The sequence below is a fragment of the Saimiri boliviensis genome, chromosome 2 (assembly GCF_048565385.1).
Source record: "Saimiri boliviensis isolate mSaiBol1 chromosome 2, mSaiBol1.pri, whole genome shotgun sequence".
Classification (NCBI taxonomy): Eukaryota; Metazoa; Chordata; class Mammalia; order Primates; family Cebidae; genus Saimiri; species Saimiri boliviensis.
The window spans coordinates 186,456,041-186,475,370 of record NC_133450.1 but is presented as its reverse complement, the minus strand read 5'-3'; the positions used below and the strand labels follow the sequence as shown (position 1 = coordinate 186,475,370).

General features: G+C 41.4%; 1 protein-coding gene across 4 annotated transcripts in view; it reads left to right on the top strand.

Annotated features, from left to right (window-relative positions):
- KIF24 (kinesin family member 24) overlaps positions 1-19,330 on the top strand; it is an 80,370-nt gene that overhangs the window by 39,810 nt on the left and 21,230 nt on the right. For 3 of the 4 annotated variants that reach the window (XM_003943845.4, XM_074394985.1, XM_074394984.1), the window contains 3 exons: positions 2,644-2,731; positions 13,357-13,478; positions 15,076-15,181. In XM_003943845.4, coding sequence (XP_003943894.1) covers positions 2,644-2,731; positions 13,357-13,478; positions 15,076-15,181 — 316 coding nt within the window. The remainder of the gene's footprint in view (positions 1-2,643; positions 2,732-13,356; positions 13,479-15,075; positions 15,182-19,330) is intronic. The other variant, XM_074394983.1, reaches the window with a different exon arrangement.

Below are 19,330 nucleotides of genomic sequence, written 5' to 3'. Positions count from 1 at the left end.
GATCAAGACCATCCAGGCCAACATGGTGAAACCCTGTCTCTACTGAAAATCCAAAAAAATTAGCTGGGCGTGGTGGCATGTGCCTGTAGTCCCAGCTACTCGGGAAGCTGAGGCAGGAGAATTGCTTGAACCCGGGAGGCGGAGGTTGCAGTGAGCCAAGATCCTGCCACTGCACTCCAGCCTGGTGCCCAGCAGCAGAGTGAGACTCTGTCTCAAAAAAAAAAAGAGGGTGCTACTCTGGGGATGCTTAAGGAAGCGTCACCTTTCTTTTTTACCTTCTTGGTGTTGATGTCTGGAATTAGCTCAATCACAGCTGCTCCATCAAACTCCAAAGCCCTCATTAGGAGGCCTTTCCAGTCAGAATGCCCACTTCCCTTAAAGAACAATTGCCATAGAATAAAAGCCATTGTGAGAAGAAAAGCCATTGTGCTCGCTCGCTGGCTCTCTCTCTCTCACTCTCTGTATGTGTGCATGTGTGCATGCGTGCATATGTGTGTGTGTGTGTGTGTGTGTGTATATGTGTGTATTGTTTGGGTGAAGGGAGGTTAGGATATCCAGCTCTTTCTGAATGCATTTCTTTAACGAATTGCTTAGATTATTGCCCTGTATATTTGCATTCCTCAGTTGTAGCAGGGGATAGGCATATATTAACTCCTGGGTTTGACACTTCTCTGAGACTCACTAGGGAAGACCCATGCTTACTCTACAAGTGTCATGGCCTGTGGGGAGATATATATATATATGCATCTCCACTTAATTGGCTAATATAATCTCTTTATTTCCTACCTTTCTGGGGCTTCTGAAATGTTCTGGTCCATTGATGGCATCCTTTCCTGTTTATGCTGTTATGCTTTATGCTGTCGATTTTTTTTTTTCTTTTTCTGAGGCAAGGTATTGCTCTGTTGCCCAGGCTAGAGTACAGTGGTGCCACCACAGCTCACTGCAGCTTCATCCTTCTGGGCTGAAGTGATCCTCCCACCTCAGCTTCCAGATAACTGAAACTACAGGCACCTGCTACCATGACCTGATAATTTTTATTTTTTTGTAGAGACAGAATCTTCCTACATTATCCATGCTGTTCTTGAGGTCCTGGGCTCAAACAATTCTCTTGTGTAGGCCTCCCAAAGCATTAGGATTACAGGTTTGAGCCACTGTGCCTGACCAATTTTTAAATAAGATACATTTTCTATAATAGTGGGGCTTTGACAAGGGTGGACAAAAGTATGTATTTTCAGTCTGCCTCTTAAACTGGAAAATAAAGCTTAAGGAACTTTAATTCCTGTAAGTACAGGATAAATTGTTTTTATACCCTTGCATAAAGATTGAAGTACGTTTTAGGCTGTCCATGAGGAATCTTTCAGGGGTGAGCTCAGAGATTAAGGCCTGGTAAATATGTTCAGGAATGACAGCAGGGCTCTAAAAGTTAGATTTTCCTTTTTTTTTTTCTTCTTAAACAGAGATGGGCTTTTGCTACGTTACACAGGCTATAACATAGTGACTATTCACAGGCATTATCACAGCATACTATAGCCTCAAACTCATGAGCTCAAGCAGTCCTCCTGCCTCAGCCTCCTGTATAGCTGGGACTACAGGCACACAGCACTGCACCCAACAGCCAGATTCTTTTACTCCAGAAGCCTAATAGGTTTGTTTTCAGAGAGATTGTAAGCATTGGTGAGGCTGTTTCCCTCCAGTTCTTCTGGAAAATTGGGATGAAGTATAGACTGAGAAAAAAATTATATTTGAGAAAATCATTCTTATATTTTAAATTATGAAGTGGAATTTTATTCTTAGCCCCCTAATCAGTATCTTATTAAGGGGGAAAATAATCTTAGAGTCTTTGATAGATTCAACATGCCTCTCAGTAGATCTGGTTTAATGATGATGGTAGACCATAACCATTTATTACCTTAAATGCAGGCCTAAGGCATTCAGATGCGGCCCAGCTCTTCCTTGCTCCCTTGTAAGATGTATCAGGACTCTTTACATTTAAAATAAAAGAAAACCCCATGTATACTAGCTTATGCATTTAGGGAAATCATTGGCTCAAATATTTGAAAAGCTTAGAGGACATTCAGGCTTTAGCATTGGTTTACTCCAGAAGCTCAGGGATGCAATAAGGACCCAGTTTATTTGCATGTCTTCATTTTGTCTTCTGTGTTACTAGTTTCATCCTGAAACCAATTCTCTTAGAAGATACAAAATGGTTTCCACTGCTCCCAGGGCCAGAGGTCCATATGCTTTCACATCCAGGGACAAAAGGAGAGCATCACATCACCAGGCATCTAACAACCAGAGACCAGGACTTTATTTTGATTGGACCAGCAGAGATGCCATGTCCACTTCTGAACAAATCACAATGTAGCCAGGAATACATCATCCACTGATTGGCATAGGTTTAGATTATGTGCTCATTCTTTTAATTATAGCCAGAGATGTTGATTTGTTTTGTAACAATCAACAATCACCCCTGAATCATGGGGCTAAGGTCAGGAGGGTGGGATTGCAGGGAAGAGAAGCATCCATCCCACTCAGACAGAAAACTGCTGCTTAATAGAGGAATGGTGGAATGGTTTCTGGGGAGGCAAGGACAAAATCTGTTAGAGTAGCACCATCATACTAACCACGTTCTTGCATCTGCAGACTCTTCGCAAGAGAAGATAGCAAGCACATGGTACAGATAGTGGGACTACAAGAACTTCAGGTGGATAGTGTGGAGCTCCTCTTAGAGGTAATTCATTCATCCTTCTTTATTACTCCACTACAGCAGTGTAAGTATATGGGACAAATTCATATTGCTACTAAGCAAATACAGTGAACTTATATTTAGGCAAAGGGCAATGACAAGCACACCACATCTGTAAAATGTGAATCCTTTTCTGAGTGGATAGCTTGTTTCTCTATAGGGTTGATGGCACAATGCCATAGTTAGTGGGAGGTAGGGTATGTGGGAGAACCTAATAGATTAGAAAGATGCTACCAGGCCAGTTGTGCTTTTCTTTTTTTTTTTCTTTCTTTCATTTCTTTTTTTTTTTTTTGAGATGGAGTCTCACTCTGTCTCTGGAGTACAATGGTGCAATCTCGGCTCACTGCCACCTCTGCCTCGAGGGTTCAAGTGATTCTCCTACCTCAGCCTCCTGCATAGCTGGGATTATAGGCGCCCGCCACCATGGCTGACTAATTTTTTGTATTTTTAGTAGAGACAGGGTTTCACCATGTCAGCCAGGCTGGTCTGACTTATATACTTTAAAAAAACTGAGCCAGGTGTGGTGGCTCACACCTGTAATTCCAGCACTTTGGGAGGCCAAGGCAAGCAGATCATTTGAGATCAGGAGTTTGAAACCAGCCTGGCCAACATGGTGAAACCCTGTCTCTAGTAAAAATACAAAAATTAGCCGGGTGTGGTGGTGGATGCCTGTAATCCCAGCTACTAGGGAGGCTGAGGCAGAAGAATTGCTTGAACCCAGGAGGTACAGGTTGCAGTGAGCAGATATTGTGGTATTGCACTCCAGCCTGGGCAACAGAGCAAGATTCAGTCTAAAAAAAAAATTATGAGAAAACACACTCACTGAATGAATTAATACATTGATGACACTATTCTGTTACCATTTCCTTAAAATTGGGTGTTTAAAGGACTATTTAATCTTCAAATAACAGGGTTTGTGGGAATTTTTGTTGTTGCTTTTTAAAAATTAAGACTTGGAACTTGAGTGTGTGCAGTAGCATGATGGCCCATCGTTAGTATGTATCTTTTTCTAAGTTTCTTTTTCCTGAGACAAATACTGTAGGTAAATTTTGCTTAAAGGATGAGACTTCACTGTTATTAGATTCATGGGTCCTGGGATCCAAAATCTGAGTATAGTGCCCACATGTGTCTGTTTTAGAGGGTCACCTAAGAGCCTCTTTCTAGTGATTGCAAAGGTAGGCACAGAACAAAAGTGTGTGGGACATGCTGAAGGGCTCCTCTCGGGCTGTGACCATTCTCCCCAGAGCTTCCTCCACTGTGGAGTCTGGAGGAAATTGTTTCTCAAACTCTGTTCCCTGTGGTCCTCTTGCCCCTACCTCCAGTCATTCCCTCATTTGTCCAGGAACATCAGGTGAGTCTGGTCCTCAGGATTCCTTTGTCACCAAAGATTAGACCAATTAAAGGGGAAAGAAGCAAACACTAGGAAGAAGACTGTTTTCCTTGCCTTTAGGCCATAACTGCTGGCAGTCTGGTGTTGAGTCAACCCCTCCATCCTGGAAGAGTTTATGGCACTGTTCTATTCTAAAGTATGGTTCCTAAGAAAAGCAGAAAAAAGTTTCTTGTTAGTCAATATATTATCGCCATTGATACCCTCAGTCTGCAGTACATATGGTATTGTACAAGGAAGAAGCCACCTGAGATCAAGGTGGAAAGTTTATATAATTTATGGATACCTGACACAGTTATCCTTATAAACATTTATTGACTCAAGAAACAACAGCACTTACTAACTCAGGTGTCACATTTCACTCTCAGGTGTCACTGTTCATACTCACTCAGGTATCACCCGTGTGTTTGCTCAGGTATCACCCTCAAGTGTCATCTTTAAGTGTTACCCTCTCAGATCACCCTCGGGATTACTCAGGCATGACCTGCCTGCACAACTGGTAGCTTCATTATTCTCATGGGATTGTCCTACAGGACATTTCTCCTTCCAAGTGTGTTTGATTACCTGGTTTTGCCAATGCAGGCACCAGAACTTCATCCTGCCTTTATAGAGGACTCATTGCCTCATCACATTTCCCAGATTTGGAATTGACATTTTGTTAGACAGTTAATGGCATTTTTTCAGTTTTAAAGATTCACAGTTTTTAAGTCATTCCTATACCCATTTTATATAGTCAGAAGTATGCCTTCCCAGGAATTTTGATAAACTCGTTTCATGTTTTATCATTGCCTTGGCTGTATAGTGCCATGTATCCTTGAGCATATCCTTTATCTTTCTGAGCCTGAAACATGTAAATAATGATAGATGATTGGTTTGGATGATGGGGAGAAGGAAATGAGATAACATATATAAAATATATAGCATGATGCTGGCTCAGTTTTCCACATGTATTACTCTTTTTTTTTTTTGGAAACGGAGTCTTGCTCTGTCGCCAGGCTGGAGTGCAGTAGCGCAATCTCAGCCCATGGCAACTTCTGCCTCCCCAGTTCAAATGATTCTCCTGCCTCAGTCTCCCAAGTAGCTGGGAGTACAGGTGCCTGCCATCACACCCAGCTAATTTTTGTATTTTTAGTAGAGACGGAGTGTCACCATGTTGGCCAGGCTGGTCTTGAATTCGTAACCTTGTGATCCGCCCGACTCAGCCTCCCAAAGTGCTGGGATTACAGGCATGAGCTACCACGCACAGCCTTCCACATGTATTATTAAGTCCCTGAATGATGTTTTCTGGCACCACCATATTTTTGGGTTTTTCTTTTTTTTTTTTTTTTTTTTGAGACAAGAGTCTCACTCTGACACCTAGGCAGGAGTGCAGTAGTACAATCACAGTTCACTTCAGCCTCAACCTCCTGGGCTCAAGCAATTCTGCCACGTCAGCCTTCTGAGTAGCTAGGACCACAGATGTGCACTACCACACCTGACTTAATTTTTTTTTTAATTTTTTGTAGATGTTGCCCAGGTTGTTCTTGAAGTTCCTGGGCTGAAGTGATCCTCTACCTCAGCTTCCCAAAGTGCTGGGATTACAGGCATTAGCCACCACACCACGCCCAGTTTTCATTACTTCCTATTGTAGCGGATTCCCATTTTACTATTTGCATAACATGTTATCTCTAGAGAACCTAGATTTAGAAACTTGCGCAACAGAGTTTGGTTAGGAAAGGAGGCAGACGAAAAGGGGGCCTAGTAGTTTTAAAGGTGATTGCATTAATTTTGCTCACCTCCTAGACTTGCATTTCCCCCAAATAGATTCTCTCTTTCTGTTTTTCTCTTATCTGCTTCCTTCCTTCCTCTTTTTTTTTTTTTTTTTTTTTTGGTTTGCATTGGGGAGCCTATGGTATTTCATGTTGATCTTCAAATCTATACTTTTCCATGAAACTCTGATTGTTTTACATTTATGAAAAAAAAATAGTTTAGGCCGGGCGCGGTGGCTCAAGCCTGTAATCCCAGCACTTTGGGAGGCCGAGGTGGGTGGATCACAAGGTCGAGAGATCAAGACCATCCTGGTCAACATGTTGAAACCCCGTCTCTACTAAAAATACAAAAAATTAGCTGGGCATGGTGGCACGTGCCTGTAATCCCAGCTACTCAGGAGGCTGAGGCAGGAGAATTGCCTGAACCCAGGAGGCGGAGGTTGCGGTGAGCCGAGATCGCACCATTGCACTCCAGCCTGGGTAACAAGAGCGAAACTCCGTCTCAAAAAAAAAAAAAAAAAAAAAAAATAGTTTAAGTTTTAGAAGTTTATACAAAGATGTTAGTTCTTCCATATCTTTTTGTTTTGTTTTTGAGATGGAGTTTCACTCTGTTGCCCAGGCTGGAGTGCAGTGGCGTGATCTTGACTCACTGCAAACCTCTGCCTCCCAGGTTCAAGCAATTCTTCTGCCTCAGCCTCCTGAGTAGCTGGGATTACAGGTGCTGGCTCCCATGCCTGGCTAATGTTTGTATTTTCAGTACAGACGGGGTTTTACCATGTTGGCCAGGCTGGTCTCTAACTCCCGACCTCAGGTGATTTATCTTGCCTCGGCCTCCCAAAGTGCTGGGATTACAGGCGTGAGCTACAGGGCCTGGCCTCTTTGGTATCTTTTTAAAAATTAATGTTTATTGAGAACTTACAATGTGCCAGTTGTGGTAGTAAGTGCTTTAGTTATGTATTATCTTTCTTAGTCCTAATAACCTATGTAATTCCTATTTTATTTTTGAGACAATTATCTAGCCTAGGCTGGAATGCAGCGGCACTATCTCGGCTCACTACAGTCTCCACCTCCCGGGTTCAAGTGATTGTCTTGCCTCAGCCTCTCAAGTAGCTGGGATTATAGGTACAGGCCGCCACGCCTGGCTAATTTTTGTATTTTTAATAGACACAGAGTTTCACCATGTTGGCAAGGCTGGTCTCAAACTCCTGACCTCAGGTGATTTGCCTCTCTCAGCCTCCCAAAGTATTAGGAGTACAGGTGTGAGCTACCACACCCAGCTGTAATTCTCATTTTATAGATAAGAAACTGAGACCCTTAAAAGTTAAGTGACTTAGCCGGGCGTGGTGGCTCAAGCCTGTGATCCCAGCACTTTGGGAGGCCGAGGCGGGTAGATCACGAGGTCAGGAGATCGAGACCGTCCTGGCCAACATGGTGAAACCCCGTCTCTACTAAAAATACAAAAAAAATTAGCTGGGCATGGTGGCTCGTGCCTGTAATCCCAGCTACTCAGGAGGCTGAGACAGGAGAATTGCCTGAAGCCAGGAGGCAGAGGTTGCGGTAAGCCGAGATTGCACCGTTGCACTCCAGCCTGGGTAACGAGTGAAACTCCGTCTCAAAAAAAAAAAAAAAAAAGTTAAGTGACTTGCAGAAGTCTGCACAACCGTATGGTAAAGCTGGCATATGAACCCTGACAATCTGACATCAGATTTTACCCTTTTAACTGCTATACTTTGGTTGTATGTCATTTACAAAAATGTGATGACTTTGATATTCACAGACTGCCTCATTTTTACTCCTCATAGCTCAGGTGCATTATTACATAGTTTCTGGAAGGCATGACTATAGCAGGCTGTTACTGGAAAAACCTGGACCAAGGGACAGAAATTCCTCATGCCTTCTCTAAAATATATTTAACCAGGAGGCCGGGCGCGGTGGCTCACGCCTGTAATCCCAGCACTTTGGGAGGCCGAGATGGGTGGATCACGAGGTCAGGAGATCGAGACCATCCAGGCCAACATGGTGAAACCCCGTCTCTACTAAAAATACAAAAAATTAGCTGGGCATGGTGGTGCGTGCCTGTAATCCCAGCTACTCAGGAGGCTGAGGCAGGAGAATTGCCTGAACCCAGGAGGCGGAGGTTGTGGTGAGCCGAGATCGCGCCATTGCACTCCAGCCTGGGTAACAAAAGCAAAACTCCGTCTCAAAAAAAAAAAAAAAAAAAAAAATATATATATATATATATATTTTTTTTTTTTTAATATATATTTTTAACCAGAAAAGAGCATCTCAACATGTTAGGTCTCTGAGATGCACTCAGAGATACCCAGTATATTATGGTGTACAAGATGCAGTGAAAAACCAAGTTCAAAACTCTGTAACACAATCTCAAAAGCCAGTCTTGACATTCTTGAGGAAAAAAACACAGGGCCACCCTTTGTATTTCCTGTCAGTATCCACATTTCCTTTCGAAGTATGGCCTTGAGGCCTCTCTGAATTCTCACTAGGTCTCAGTGGATCAGCATCATTAGTAACATGCTTACTCGCATGTAGAAGAGGATACCTGGCTTCTATTCCTGACCTGATCATATTCTACCTATGTGACCTTGTATAAATCACTTAGCTTCTGTGTTCCTTTTCTTATCAGTCAGACATATTGCTTATACAAATGTAAAGGTTTGAGACCTTCCCTGTCTCCTCATGGGATTTGTAAATGACAGAATTTTAAAAAGCAAAAGAGCCATGGGAAACCAAAACTCTTAAAAGGAAATATACCAGAATTTTATAATCTCTGGGATTATGGGAGATATATATGTTCTTCTTCATCCTTTTCCTATAATTTCCAAGTTTTCCACAGTAAGTTTGTCTTTTCTAATAACAGAAAAAAAGAAGTTTGAAAAAAGAACAATCCCAATCTATGATGATCCATCAGCATTGCACCCCACCCTGTGTAAGCATGATGTGAAAGGGAGAAGGGGATGCCAGGGCCAGGAAGTGCATTTAAACTAGGTGGTTCAGTCACAGTCCTGACCTTAAGTGTCTTACCCAGCATCTGAGCTTAGTTAGCAGTGCTTTTTTCTCAGTACTTGCCATATCTAGGATACAGGATTACCACTGTAACTCCTACGATTTCATTAGTGTAAAGGTGGTATCCATATAGTTGATGATCTAGCTTTATAAATTAGCAGATTCTTCTCTTTACAAAAAGATTCATCATGTTGTCTCTTTAAATTTTTAGCCAACTTTTTACAAAATGGGTGCATTTAAATATGATTTTGAATTTTGATTTTACATCTCACATACAGTTAATTTTTAGAAACATATATTGCTTAGATCATGGGAAAGCTATTTTTATTTAATTAAATTTCTAAAAAGCAACTGCTACTACTTGTTGAGATACTTTATGTCTTATTGTTGAAGTTTGGCTCTGTCAACTTTTGGATTCTTAATTTGGAAACTGTGACCATGTTCGATATGATTTAAATTAAAATTGTGAGATATTAGAAAAAAAATGAAATAAGACTTTCTCCTCCTCCTCCCCCTCCTCCCCTTTCTCCCCCCTCCTCCCCTTTCTCCCCCCTCCTCCCCTTCCTCCCCTTCCTCCCCTTCCTCCTCTTCCTCCTCCTCCTTATTCCTTCTTTCCTTTCTTTCTTTCTTTCTTTCTTCTTTCTGCTTTCTTCTTTCTTTCTTCTTTCTTCTTCGAGATGGAGTTCCTCTCTTGTCTCACAGACTGGAGTGTAATGGCACAATCTCCAGTCACTGTAACCTCTGCTTCCTGGGTTCAAATGATTCTCCTCCCTCAACCTCCCAAGTAGCTGGGATTACAGGCATGCACCACCACACCTGGCTAACTTTGGTATTTTTAGTAGAGACAGGGTACCACCATGTTGGCCAGGTTGGTCTCAAACTCCTGACCTCAAGTGATCCACCCACCTGGGCCTCCCAAAGTGCTGGAATTACAGGCATGAGCCACCGCACCCAGCTCTTATTCTTAATTCACTGCAAAATAACTTAATTTATTATATGTGCCCCACAGAGTAGTGAAAACCACATGGACTTTGGAGTCAAATATACTGGATGTGGAATTTGGCTCTGCCACACAACAGCTGTTTGACTGTGAACAAATCAACCTGAGTCTGTACCTCAACTGGAGATGCTGAACAAACTCAGAGGTTGTTAGGAGATACTCTTCATATTCACCTAACATTAGGCTGTTGTGAGGATTCTATTAAAAAAAATTTTTTTTTTAAATTTGTAGAGATGAGGTCTTGCTATGTTGCCCAAGCTCGTCTTCAACTCTTGGGCTCAAGTAATTTTCACCTTGGCCTTCCAAAGTGCTGCAATTATAGGCATAAGCCACTGTGCCTGGCCTCAAATAATACTGTTTTTTTTTGTTGTTGTTGTGACAGAGTCTTGCTTTGCTGCCTAGGCTAGAGTGCAGTGGTGTGATTTTGGTTCACTGCAACCTCTGCCTCCTGGGTTTAAGCAATTCTCATGCCTCAGCTGGGACTACAAGTGCACGCCACCACGCCTGGCTAATTTTTGTATTTTTAGTAGAGCTAGAGTTTCACCATGTTGGCCAGGTTGGTCTGGAACTCCTGACCTCAGGTGATCCACCCACCTCAGCCTCCCAAAGTGCTGGGATTACAGGCATTTTGTCACTACACCCAGCCAGTAAAATATTGTTGACTATAATTACCCTGTTCTCACATCAAATAGTAGCTCTTAATTCATTCTTTCTATTTTTTTATACCTATTAACCACCAGCCCCCCACTGCCCTTCCCAGCCTCTGTGGTAACCATCCTTCTATCTATGTCTATGAGTTCAATTGCTTTGATTTTTAGATGCCACACATAAGTGAGAACATGTGATGTTTGTCTTTCTGCCCCTGGCTTATTTCCCTTAACATAATGATCTCCAGTTCCATTCATGTTGTTACAAATGACAGGATTTCGTTCTTTTTTATGGCTGAATGGTACTCCATGTGTATAAGCACATTTTCTGTATCCATTCATCTGTTGATGGACACTTAGGTTACTTCCAAATCTTGGCTATTGTGAACAGTGTTGCATAGGAGTGCAGATTGTGTTTGTTTTATTTTCTGGGACATATCCTTAACTTAAAACTTCAAAAAAAAAAAAAAAACACTAAATCTTACAACCTTTTATTTTATTTAATTTATTAATTTTTTCCCCCTGAACCTAATAACCTGATAGTAGGTGATTATTTTTTAAAAGATGGGATTTTTGTCCTCTAGGCTGCCTCAGCCTCCTGCCTGGGACTACAGGTGTACACCACAGTGCCCAGCTAATTTTTGTAGAGATGGGGATCTCACTCTTTGCCCAGGCTGGTCTTGAACTCTTGGGCTCAAGTAATCTCCTGCCTCAGCCTCCCAAAGCGTTGGGATCATAGGCATGAGCCACCATTCCCAGCCTAAATCTTACTACCTTTTAAGTAAAATTTTCACTTTATCAATAATTTTAAATTTCCAAGTGCTTTGTCTGTTCACTCTTTTGGTTTGGTGTTCATACTGGTGGCTTTGGCTTTCTATTCATGTTTAAGTGTGAGGCACTACAAAAATAACAGTCACAAAGTTTGTGTATCGGAGATGTGCTTGCTGATCCCTAAGCTTCACCATAGGTTGAAAGTTAATTGGCTTTGCAGGGGAAGTCCCCAAAATGTAAACATATGAAGGACTTGGGAGTTAGAGTTTCTCCAGAGAATTCTGGCTGAGGACTAATGTTGGGGAACGCTGGTGTGTTGCTTAGGCATAATCCTTTTTTCAGTTCTTTCATTTCACTCTGCCCTACACTGTGCCTGGTGCTCTTAGTCCTTTTTGGTCTCTGGTTCACATTTTCTAGAGATTATACCTTCTGCCTCCTGCACAGGGTAGAGATGAATGGGGAGTGTTTCACCGAGGGTTTTACTGCTCTGGTCACTGACTATGTGTATCTTTGCCTTATCCTAACAGTACCTGGTGCTTCCAGAGTCTGAGACCCTCTTAGGGGTCCTAACGAGCTGATAGACTGACTCTCCCCTTTCCTACTTACTTAGTTTATAACTTCATTCCTGGCAATTACCATCCCTTCATTATCTTTCCACATTCTAAAGTTTCATTGAAATATATGACACCTATAGTCCCAGTATTTTGGGAGGCCAAGGTAGAAAGATTGTTTGAGCCCAGGACTTTAAGACCAGCCTGGGCAGCATAGTGAGACCCTGTCTCTATTTTTTTTTTTTTATTAAAAAAAAAAAAAAGAAAAAACATATTGTCCACTGCTACTCCCTTTCCTTTTATTGACTTTAAAGGTGAATATGATTTTAAATTTTTATTTTTAAATTTTTTTAAAATTTTTTTTTTTTGAGGCAGGATCTTGCTCTGCCTCACAGCTTACTACACCCTCATCCTCCTGGGCTCAAGCAATCCTCAGCCTTCTGAGTAGCTGAGATTATAGGCATGAGCCACCATGGCTGGCCCAGATAATGTTTTTAAAGTTCTTTGTGGCCAGCTTCAGTGTTTGATGCCGGTAATCCACCACTTCAGGGGCCGAGGAAAGAGGATTGCTTGAGCTCAGGAGTTCAAGACCACCCTGGGCAACACAGTGAGATCATGTCTCTACAAAAAATTTTTTAAATTAGCCAGGTATAGCACTGCACACCTATAGTCCCAGCTACTCAGGAGACTGAGGCAGGAATATCTCTCAAACCCAGGAGAGCTGTGATCACACCACTGCACTCCAGCCTGGGTGACAGAGCAAGACCCTCTTTCAAAAAAAATTTTTTTTGCCTTTTTTATTCTCGGTAACTAACACTCATAGCCCTATCCAAAATCAGGGTAGCATGTTCTTAAATGACTGTGTTTTCAGTGGCTACAGGCCAATCCTGAGGCTTCACCTCCCTGCCCCATTCCATTATGGCCAGAGGACTCCTGTTAGTCTTCACTCCCAGGCTAGGGTAGGTGAGGATTAGTCTCAAGGGAAATCATGGGCTCATAGTAATCACAGTAACTCATCATTTCCATATTTCTACATCAGGCCTGGACTTCTTTATAACTGCATCTTGGTAGAACAGGTGGATGTGATTAGTCATTCTGTGATGTACATTTATGTCCTTTGCCTCAGTCACTAAGATAGATGGGTTTTATGAGACCTTGCTTTGGAGCCAGTTATGCCCTGGGGATTTTAGTTAGGATAAATCCATCAAAGATACTAAAAAGAGTATATGAGATCAAGAAGTAAATTAGCTCTTGAGCTATGGAATGTTCTCCCACAAGATTAGTATTTCATATTGTTTTCATTGTCATTGGATACTAACTAGGTATAATTTAGTGTTTGAGCAGTTTTCCACCTGGACAGAAAAAAGCTGCAGTGCAGTAACAAAATTATATGTCTGCTCTCTACTGCTCTTAGCCAACTCTTAGTAACCAGAGGATTTTGTTTATTCCTTGGGGAAGTCATCCTGTGGATTTTATTTTCAGGTGATCTTAAAGGGCAGCAAGGAACGCAGCACTGGGGCCACTGGAGTTAATGCAGACTCCTCCCGCTCCCATGCCATCATCCAAATTCAGATCAAAGATTCAGCCAAAAGGACATTTGGCAGGTGAGCTGGAGATGTCAGGGAGTTGCTGTGTCTACCTTTCCTTTAATGTGACTTTGAAGTATGTTTTTTCAGCAACAGGATTACCCTGCCACCATGGAGTTCTTCATTGCCGGGATACAGAGTAAGAGTTGTTAGCCCTGAAATAAATCATTGTACTAAAGTGTCATCAGTTGATTGACCATGAAGTAATGACCTATTGTTGGTCAACCCTAAGTTATTAAAAGGGACATTGATTGCTTCTAACATGAAAAACAGTTTCAGCAGAGAAATAGTAGGGATTGCATCTCGGAGAGCTTACAAGCCGAAAAAGGTTGGGGGAGAAGATTAATTCATTCTTCTTGAAAGAAGCCATAAGACAATTGGATACATTCATTGCTTCTCTGGTGCTATCTTAGTAAATACTCTGCCACACTGATGGATGAGCCTATCTCATCTCTGAGTAATGAGTGTTTTTCTTTTCTTTTCCTTTTTCTTCTTCTTTTTTGCTGGAATGCTGTTCACAAAAATTTCTGTATAATTACCTAAGTGGTCACTTAAGTGATTAGCATTGTGGTCATTTAGCCTTTAGCCTTTTGGGAAGAATGTTTTATTAATTTTAGTCATACTTTCTCATAAATAATTAAAACCAGTAGACGTGTTTGAGTGGACAGTACCAGCATCAGCTGACAGATCAGAATCTCATGATACTCTTGGAAAGCTGACAGTTATGTATGTTTGTTTGTAAGATAGGGTTTCGCTCTGTTACCCAGGCCGGAGTGTACTGGCATGATCATAGTTTACTGCAGACTGGAACTCCTGGGCCCAAGTAGTCCTCCTGCCTCATCCTCCTGAGTAACTGGGACTATAGGTGTGAACCACCACACCTAGCTGATTGTGTGTGTGTGTGTGTAAGTAAAGAAAGGGTTTCTGTGTTTTGCCCAGGCTGGTCTCGAACGCCTAGGCTCAAGAGATCCTCTCGCCTTATCCTCCCAAAGTGCTGAGATTACAGGTGTCAGCCACCGTCAGCCTACCAGCTAACTTTTACAATTTTTTTTTTTTTTTTTTTTTTTTTTTTGAGACGGAGTTTCGCTCTTGTTACCCAGGCTGGAGTGCAATGGCGCAATCTCGGCTCACCGCAACCTCCGCCTCCTGGGTTCAGGCAACTCTCCTGCCTCAGCCTCCTGGGTAGCTGGGATTATAGGCACGCGCCACCATGCTCAGCTAATTTTTTGTATTTTTAGTAGAGACGGGGTTTCACCATGTTGACCAGGTTGGTCTTGATCTCTCGATCTCGTGATCCACCCGCCTCGGCCTCCCAAAGTGCTGGGATTACAGGCTTGAGCCACCGCGCCCGGCCACTTTTACAATTTTTTAAGAGATGGGGTCTTGCTATGTTGCTCAGGTCTAGAACTCCTGGCCTCAAGCAGTTCTCTGCCTCTGTCTCTGCCTCAGCCTCCACGTAGCTGGGTTTATAGGTGTGAGCCACCATACCCAGCTCAGTAATATATTTTCTTTCCAGGGGATGGGCCAATGTTAATTTCTTCCAGAGGTCGCAAAATGCTGACTGATACAAAAATAAAGCTTCACAGAAGTCACTCCTGCTGTGTCTTTTCTCTAGGATCTCTTTTATTGACTTGGCTGGCAGTGAAAGAGCAGCAGATGCAAGGGGCTCAGACAGACAGACAAAGATGGAAGGTGCAGAAATAAATCAGAGTCTACTGGCTGTAAGTAGTTCAAAATCTTTAAAAATCCTTCTTGAAAGACTTTGCCTGTTACATACAGGCAGAGTGGATGAATGTGGGATGGAATCAGCAAAGCAACTGCCCTGTTCTTATATGGTAATGGAATACCAGGGTTGGAGACAGAGGCTGACCAGACACACTAACAGTTCTAGGCCACTCTTCTCTTCTCTCCTTGCTTTCTTTTCCCCTGATCGATCCATGCCAATTAGGAACAGAAGTATTTCTGCAGTTGCTGAATGGTTAACTCTGCTAAGCTTTCTCTCTAAGCTTTAAAACTATATTAATTTTTTAAACATAGAAAAGTAGAACAAATAGTATAATGATCTCCGATATACCCATATACCTGTCAGATTCAACAGACTCAACAGTTACCAACGTATGAAACAATCTAACCAACCCCTTCCCTCCCCCTGGTTAGATTATTTTTTAAATACAATCCGGCCAGCGTGATGGCTCACACCTGTAATCCCAGCACTTTGGGAGGCCGAAGCAGGCAGGAGTTTAAGATGAGATCGTACAACATGGTGAAACTCCATCTCTACTAAAGGTGCAAAAATTAGCCAGGTGTGGTGGCGCATGCCTGTAATCCCAGCTACTCAGGAGGCTGGGGCAGGAAAATAATTTGAACCCGGGAGGTGGAAGTTGCAGTGACCTGAGATCGTGCCATTGTACTCCAGCCTAACTGACAGAGTGAGACTCAATCTCAAAAAAAGAAAAAGAAAGAAAATCCTTGTCATCATGTCATTTATTCCTTAAATATTTTATATATCTCAGCTGGGCACAGTGGCTCATGCCTGTACTTGAGGTAGATCAGCCTGGCCAACATTGTGAAACCTTGTCTCTACTAAAAATACCAAAAATTAATTGGGCATGATGGTAAGCTCTTATATTCCCAGCTACTCAGGAGGCTGAGGCAGGAGAATCTCTTGAACCCAGGAGGCAGAGGTTGCAGTGAGCCAAGATCATGCCACTACACTCCAGCCTGGGCGACTGAGCAAGATTCCGTCTCAAAAATAATTTTTTTTATATATCTCAAAGAGATACTCTTATTTTTTTAATATGGCCATAATGCCATTATCATACCTAAAGCAGTAATTATTATCCAGTAAGTATTATAATTTATCTAATTGTCCCATAAATGTCTTTTTATAGTTAACTTGTTCAAATCAAGATGCAAATAAAATCCTATGTGAGTTCTTACTCCCGCTTTCGTTTTTTCTATATCAGTGTATTGGTTGAAGGAAACCGGGTCATTGGCCTGTAAGCTTTGCCACAGTCTGGACTGGGCCACCCGCATCCTTACGTTGATGTTTCACATGACATTCTGTCCTTTATGTTCCCTATCAGGCGGCTAAGCTCTAGAGCTGCGGTGTTCACTGTGGTAACCGCCAGCCACATGTGGCAACTGAGCACTGGAAATGTGGCTGGTCTGAATTAAGATGTGCTGAAGTGTAAAATACACACTGGATTTTGATTACCAGAAAGCTTGTAGAATATCTCATTTATTTTTTTTCATATTAACTACGTGCTGAAATAGTATTTTGGGTATATTGAGTTAAATAAAATACATAATCAACATTAATTTTATCTGTTTCTTTTTAAAAAATATGACTATTAGAAATTTAGAATTACATATGTGGTTCACATTTATGGCTCATGTATTTCTATTGGGACACTGCTGAATTAGAGATGTGATCAGATTTAGGTTCTTTTTTTTTTTTTTTTTTTTTGGCAAAAACAATTCATAGGTAGTTCTTAGACTTCCTATACCAATACATTAGGAAATAGAGAATGTCTGGTTGTCTCTTTTTGTGATTTTAAGATTGAAAAGAGATTCAAGTGTTGTCAGCCTAATTCCTCTATTTTAAAGTTTCCTTTCAGCCTTTATTTTGTTTTATTTATTTTTACTTTGCTTTTCCCTTAGCCTCTAGGTTAAGGACACACCCTTCACCCATTTTTAACCTAAGAATTTTATCAGCCATTGATGAATCTCATCTATATGTATTATTTTATTGAGTTCCAGAAAGATGATATTCTAATATTTCTTCTGTATGTATTAGCTGAAAAGAATTTTTCCTCAACTATGTGATTATCCTGACATACAGTTTGTAGTGGAAGCAAGATGATTCTTTAACTCTGTTTGCCACTTTTCAGAATTAGTTGGTGTTCCTGTTACCTAAGCATAAGTTTGTTGTTGTTGTTTACTTTTTTGTATTATTATAAACTCATTGAAATCATTATATATATATATATATATATATATATATATATATATATATATGCTTAAATTCCACATATATGGCCAATAGGTGCTGTTTCAAGAATGTTCCTGTGTCTTTTTGACACAAGCCTACTTGTTCTTGATAGCTTCCTGGCTTTCTGATATGACAAGAACCTATGTTCTAAGGCTCATTTTGTTCATTTTCCTCCCTAGACATCAAATCAGCCATTTCTTCAATGAGCCTTGGTTTCTTTGAGAAGGAAATGGTATTTAGTGACTTCAGTCTATGTGCTAGGGGTGCTTATCACTACTGGGTTAGTCCTGTTTCTGAGCCTTTTCAATGAACAGAGCTAAAAAATAAGATGTGATTTTTTGTTTTGAAAGAGAAAAATGTATGTGGGATTCATAGTAATAAATTAGTTTAAAATTAAGATTGCAGGCCAGGCCCAGTGGTTCACACATACAATCCCAGCACTTTGGGTGGTCAAGGTGGACAGATTACTCCGAGCCCAGGAGTTTGAGACCAGCTTGAGCAACATAATGAGACCCCAACCTCTGCAAAAAATTTAAAAATTAACTGGGCATGGTGGCACATGTGTGTAGTCACAGCTACTCGGGAGGCTGAAGTGGGAGGATTGCTTTAGCCCAGGAGGTTGAGGCTTCAGTGAGCCATGATTGCACCATTGCACCACTGCAGCCAGGCTAGGCAACAGAGCAAGACCCTGTCTCAACTGTCTCAAAAAATAAGGTATCTGGTCTGAAGAAAGCCAATGAATAATAATATTTTTTAAAAATAAAAAAATTAAAATTATAAGGTTTTTAATTTCTTTAAATGTATATTTGTCTCTTTTTTCTCTTATGCTAGAAATCTTAGTTCCTAACAACGTTTATTCACTCTACTTTAACATATAAGTATTTCAAAATAATGCTAACATTATTTATAATATGATAATTCCATTCAAGATTTTTTTGCAGGTTTTTTTTTTTAATTGGGTTGTGTCCTAAGGATGTACAGTCATAATATTATGTTGTAAAATCACTTGGAATAATTCTCTGTGTTTAAGCCTACCAATTTTATAGTGTTAGGTTCATTTTGTTTGGTTTTGGTTTTAAGAATTGCCTTATTTATTTGGATTTAACCTTATTTTGTAATTATTTAAACTATGTAGGCCAGGAGCTGTGGCTGACACCTATAATCCCAGCATTTTGCGAGGTCAAGGAAGGAGGATCACTTGAGCCCAGGAGTTCAAGACCAGCCTGGGCCACATAGGGAGACCCCGTCTCTACAAAACATTTATAAATTAGCCCGATATGGTGGTGCGCACCTCTAGCCCAAGCTACTTGTGAGGCTGAGGTGAAAGGATCACTAGAGCCCAGGTATTCAAGGCAGCAGGGAGCTGTGATTGTGCCACTGCACTCCAGCCTGAGAGACAAAGTGAGATCCTATCTTTAAAAAAAAAAAAAGGGCCGGGCATGATGGCTCAAGCCTGTAATCCCAGCACTTTGGGAGGCCGAGGCAGGTGGATCACGAGGTCAAGAGATCGAGACCATCCAGGTCAACATGGTGAAACCCGTCTCTACTAAAAATACAAGAAATTAGCTGGGCATGGTGGCACGTGCCTGTAATCCCAGCTACTCAGGAGGCTGAGGCAGGAGACTTGCCTGAACCCAGGAGGCGGAGGTTGCGGTGAGCCGAGATCGCGCCACTGCACTCCAGCCTGGGTAACAAGAGCAAAACTCTGTCTCAAAAAAAAAAAAAAAAAGCAAAAAAATTTACGTGGTTTTAAAGTAAAAACTGTAAAATACGCCACATTCAGAGAAGTATAGTTTCTATCTCTGTACTATCAACCCCGTTACCTTCCTCCCCTTTTATAATCATTTTTCTGTCTCTCTCTGTGTACTCACCTTTT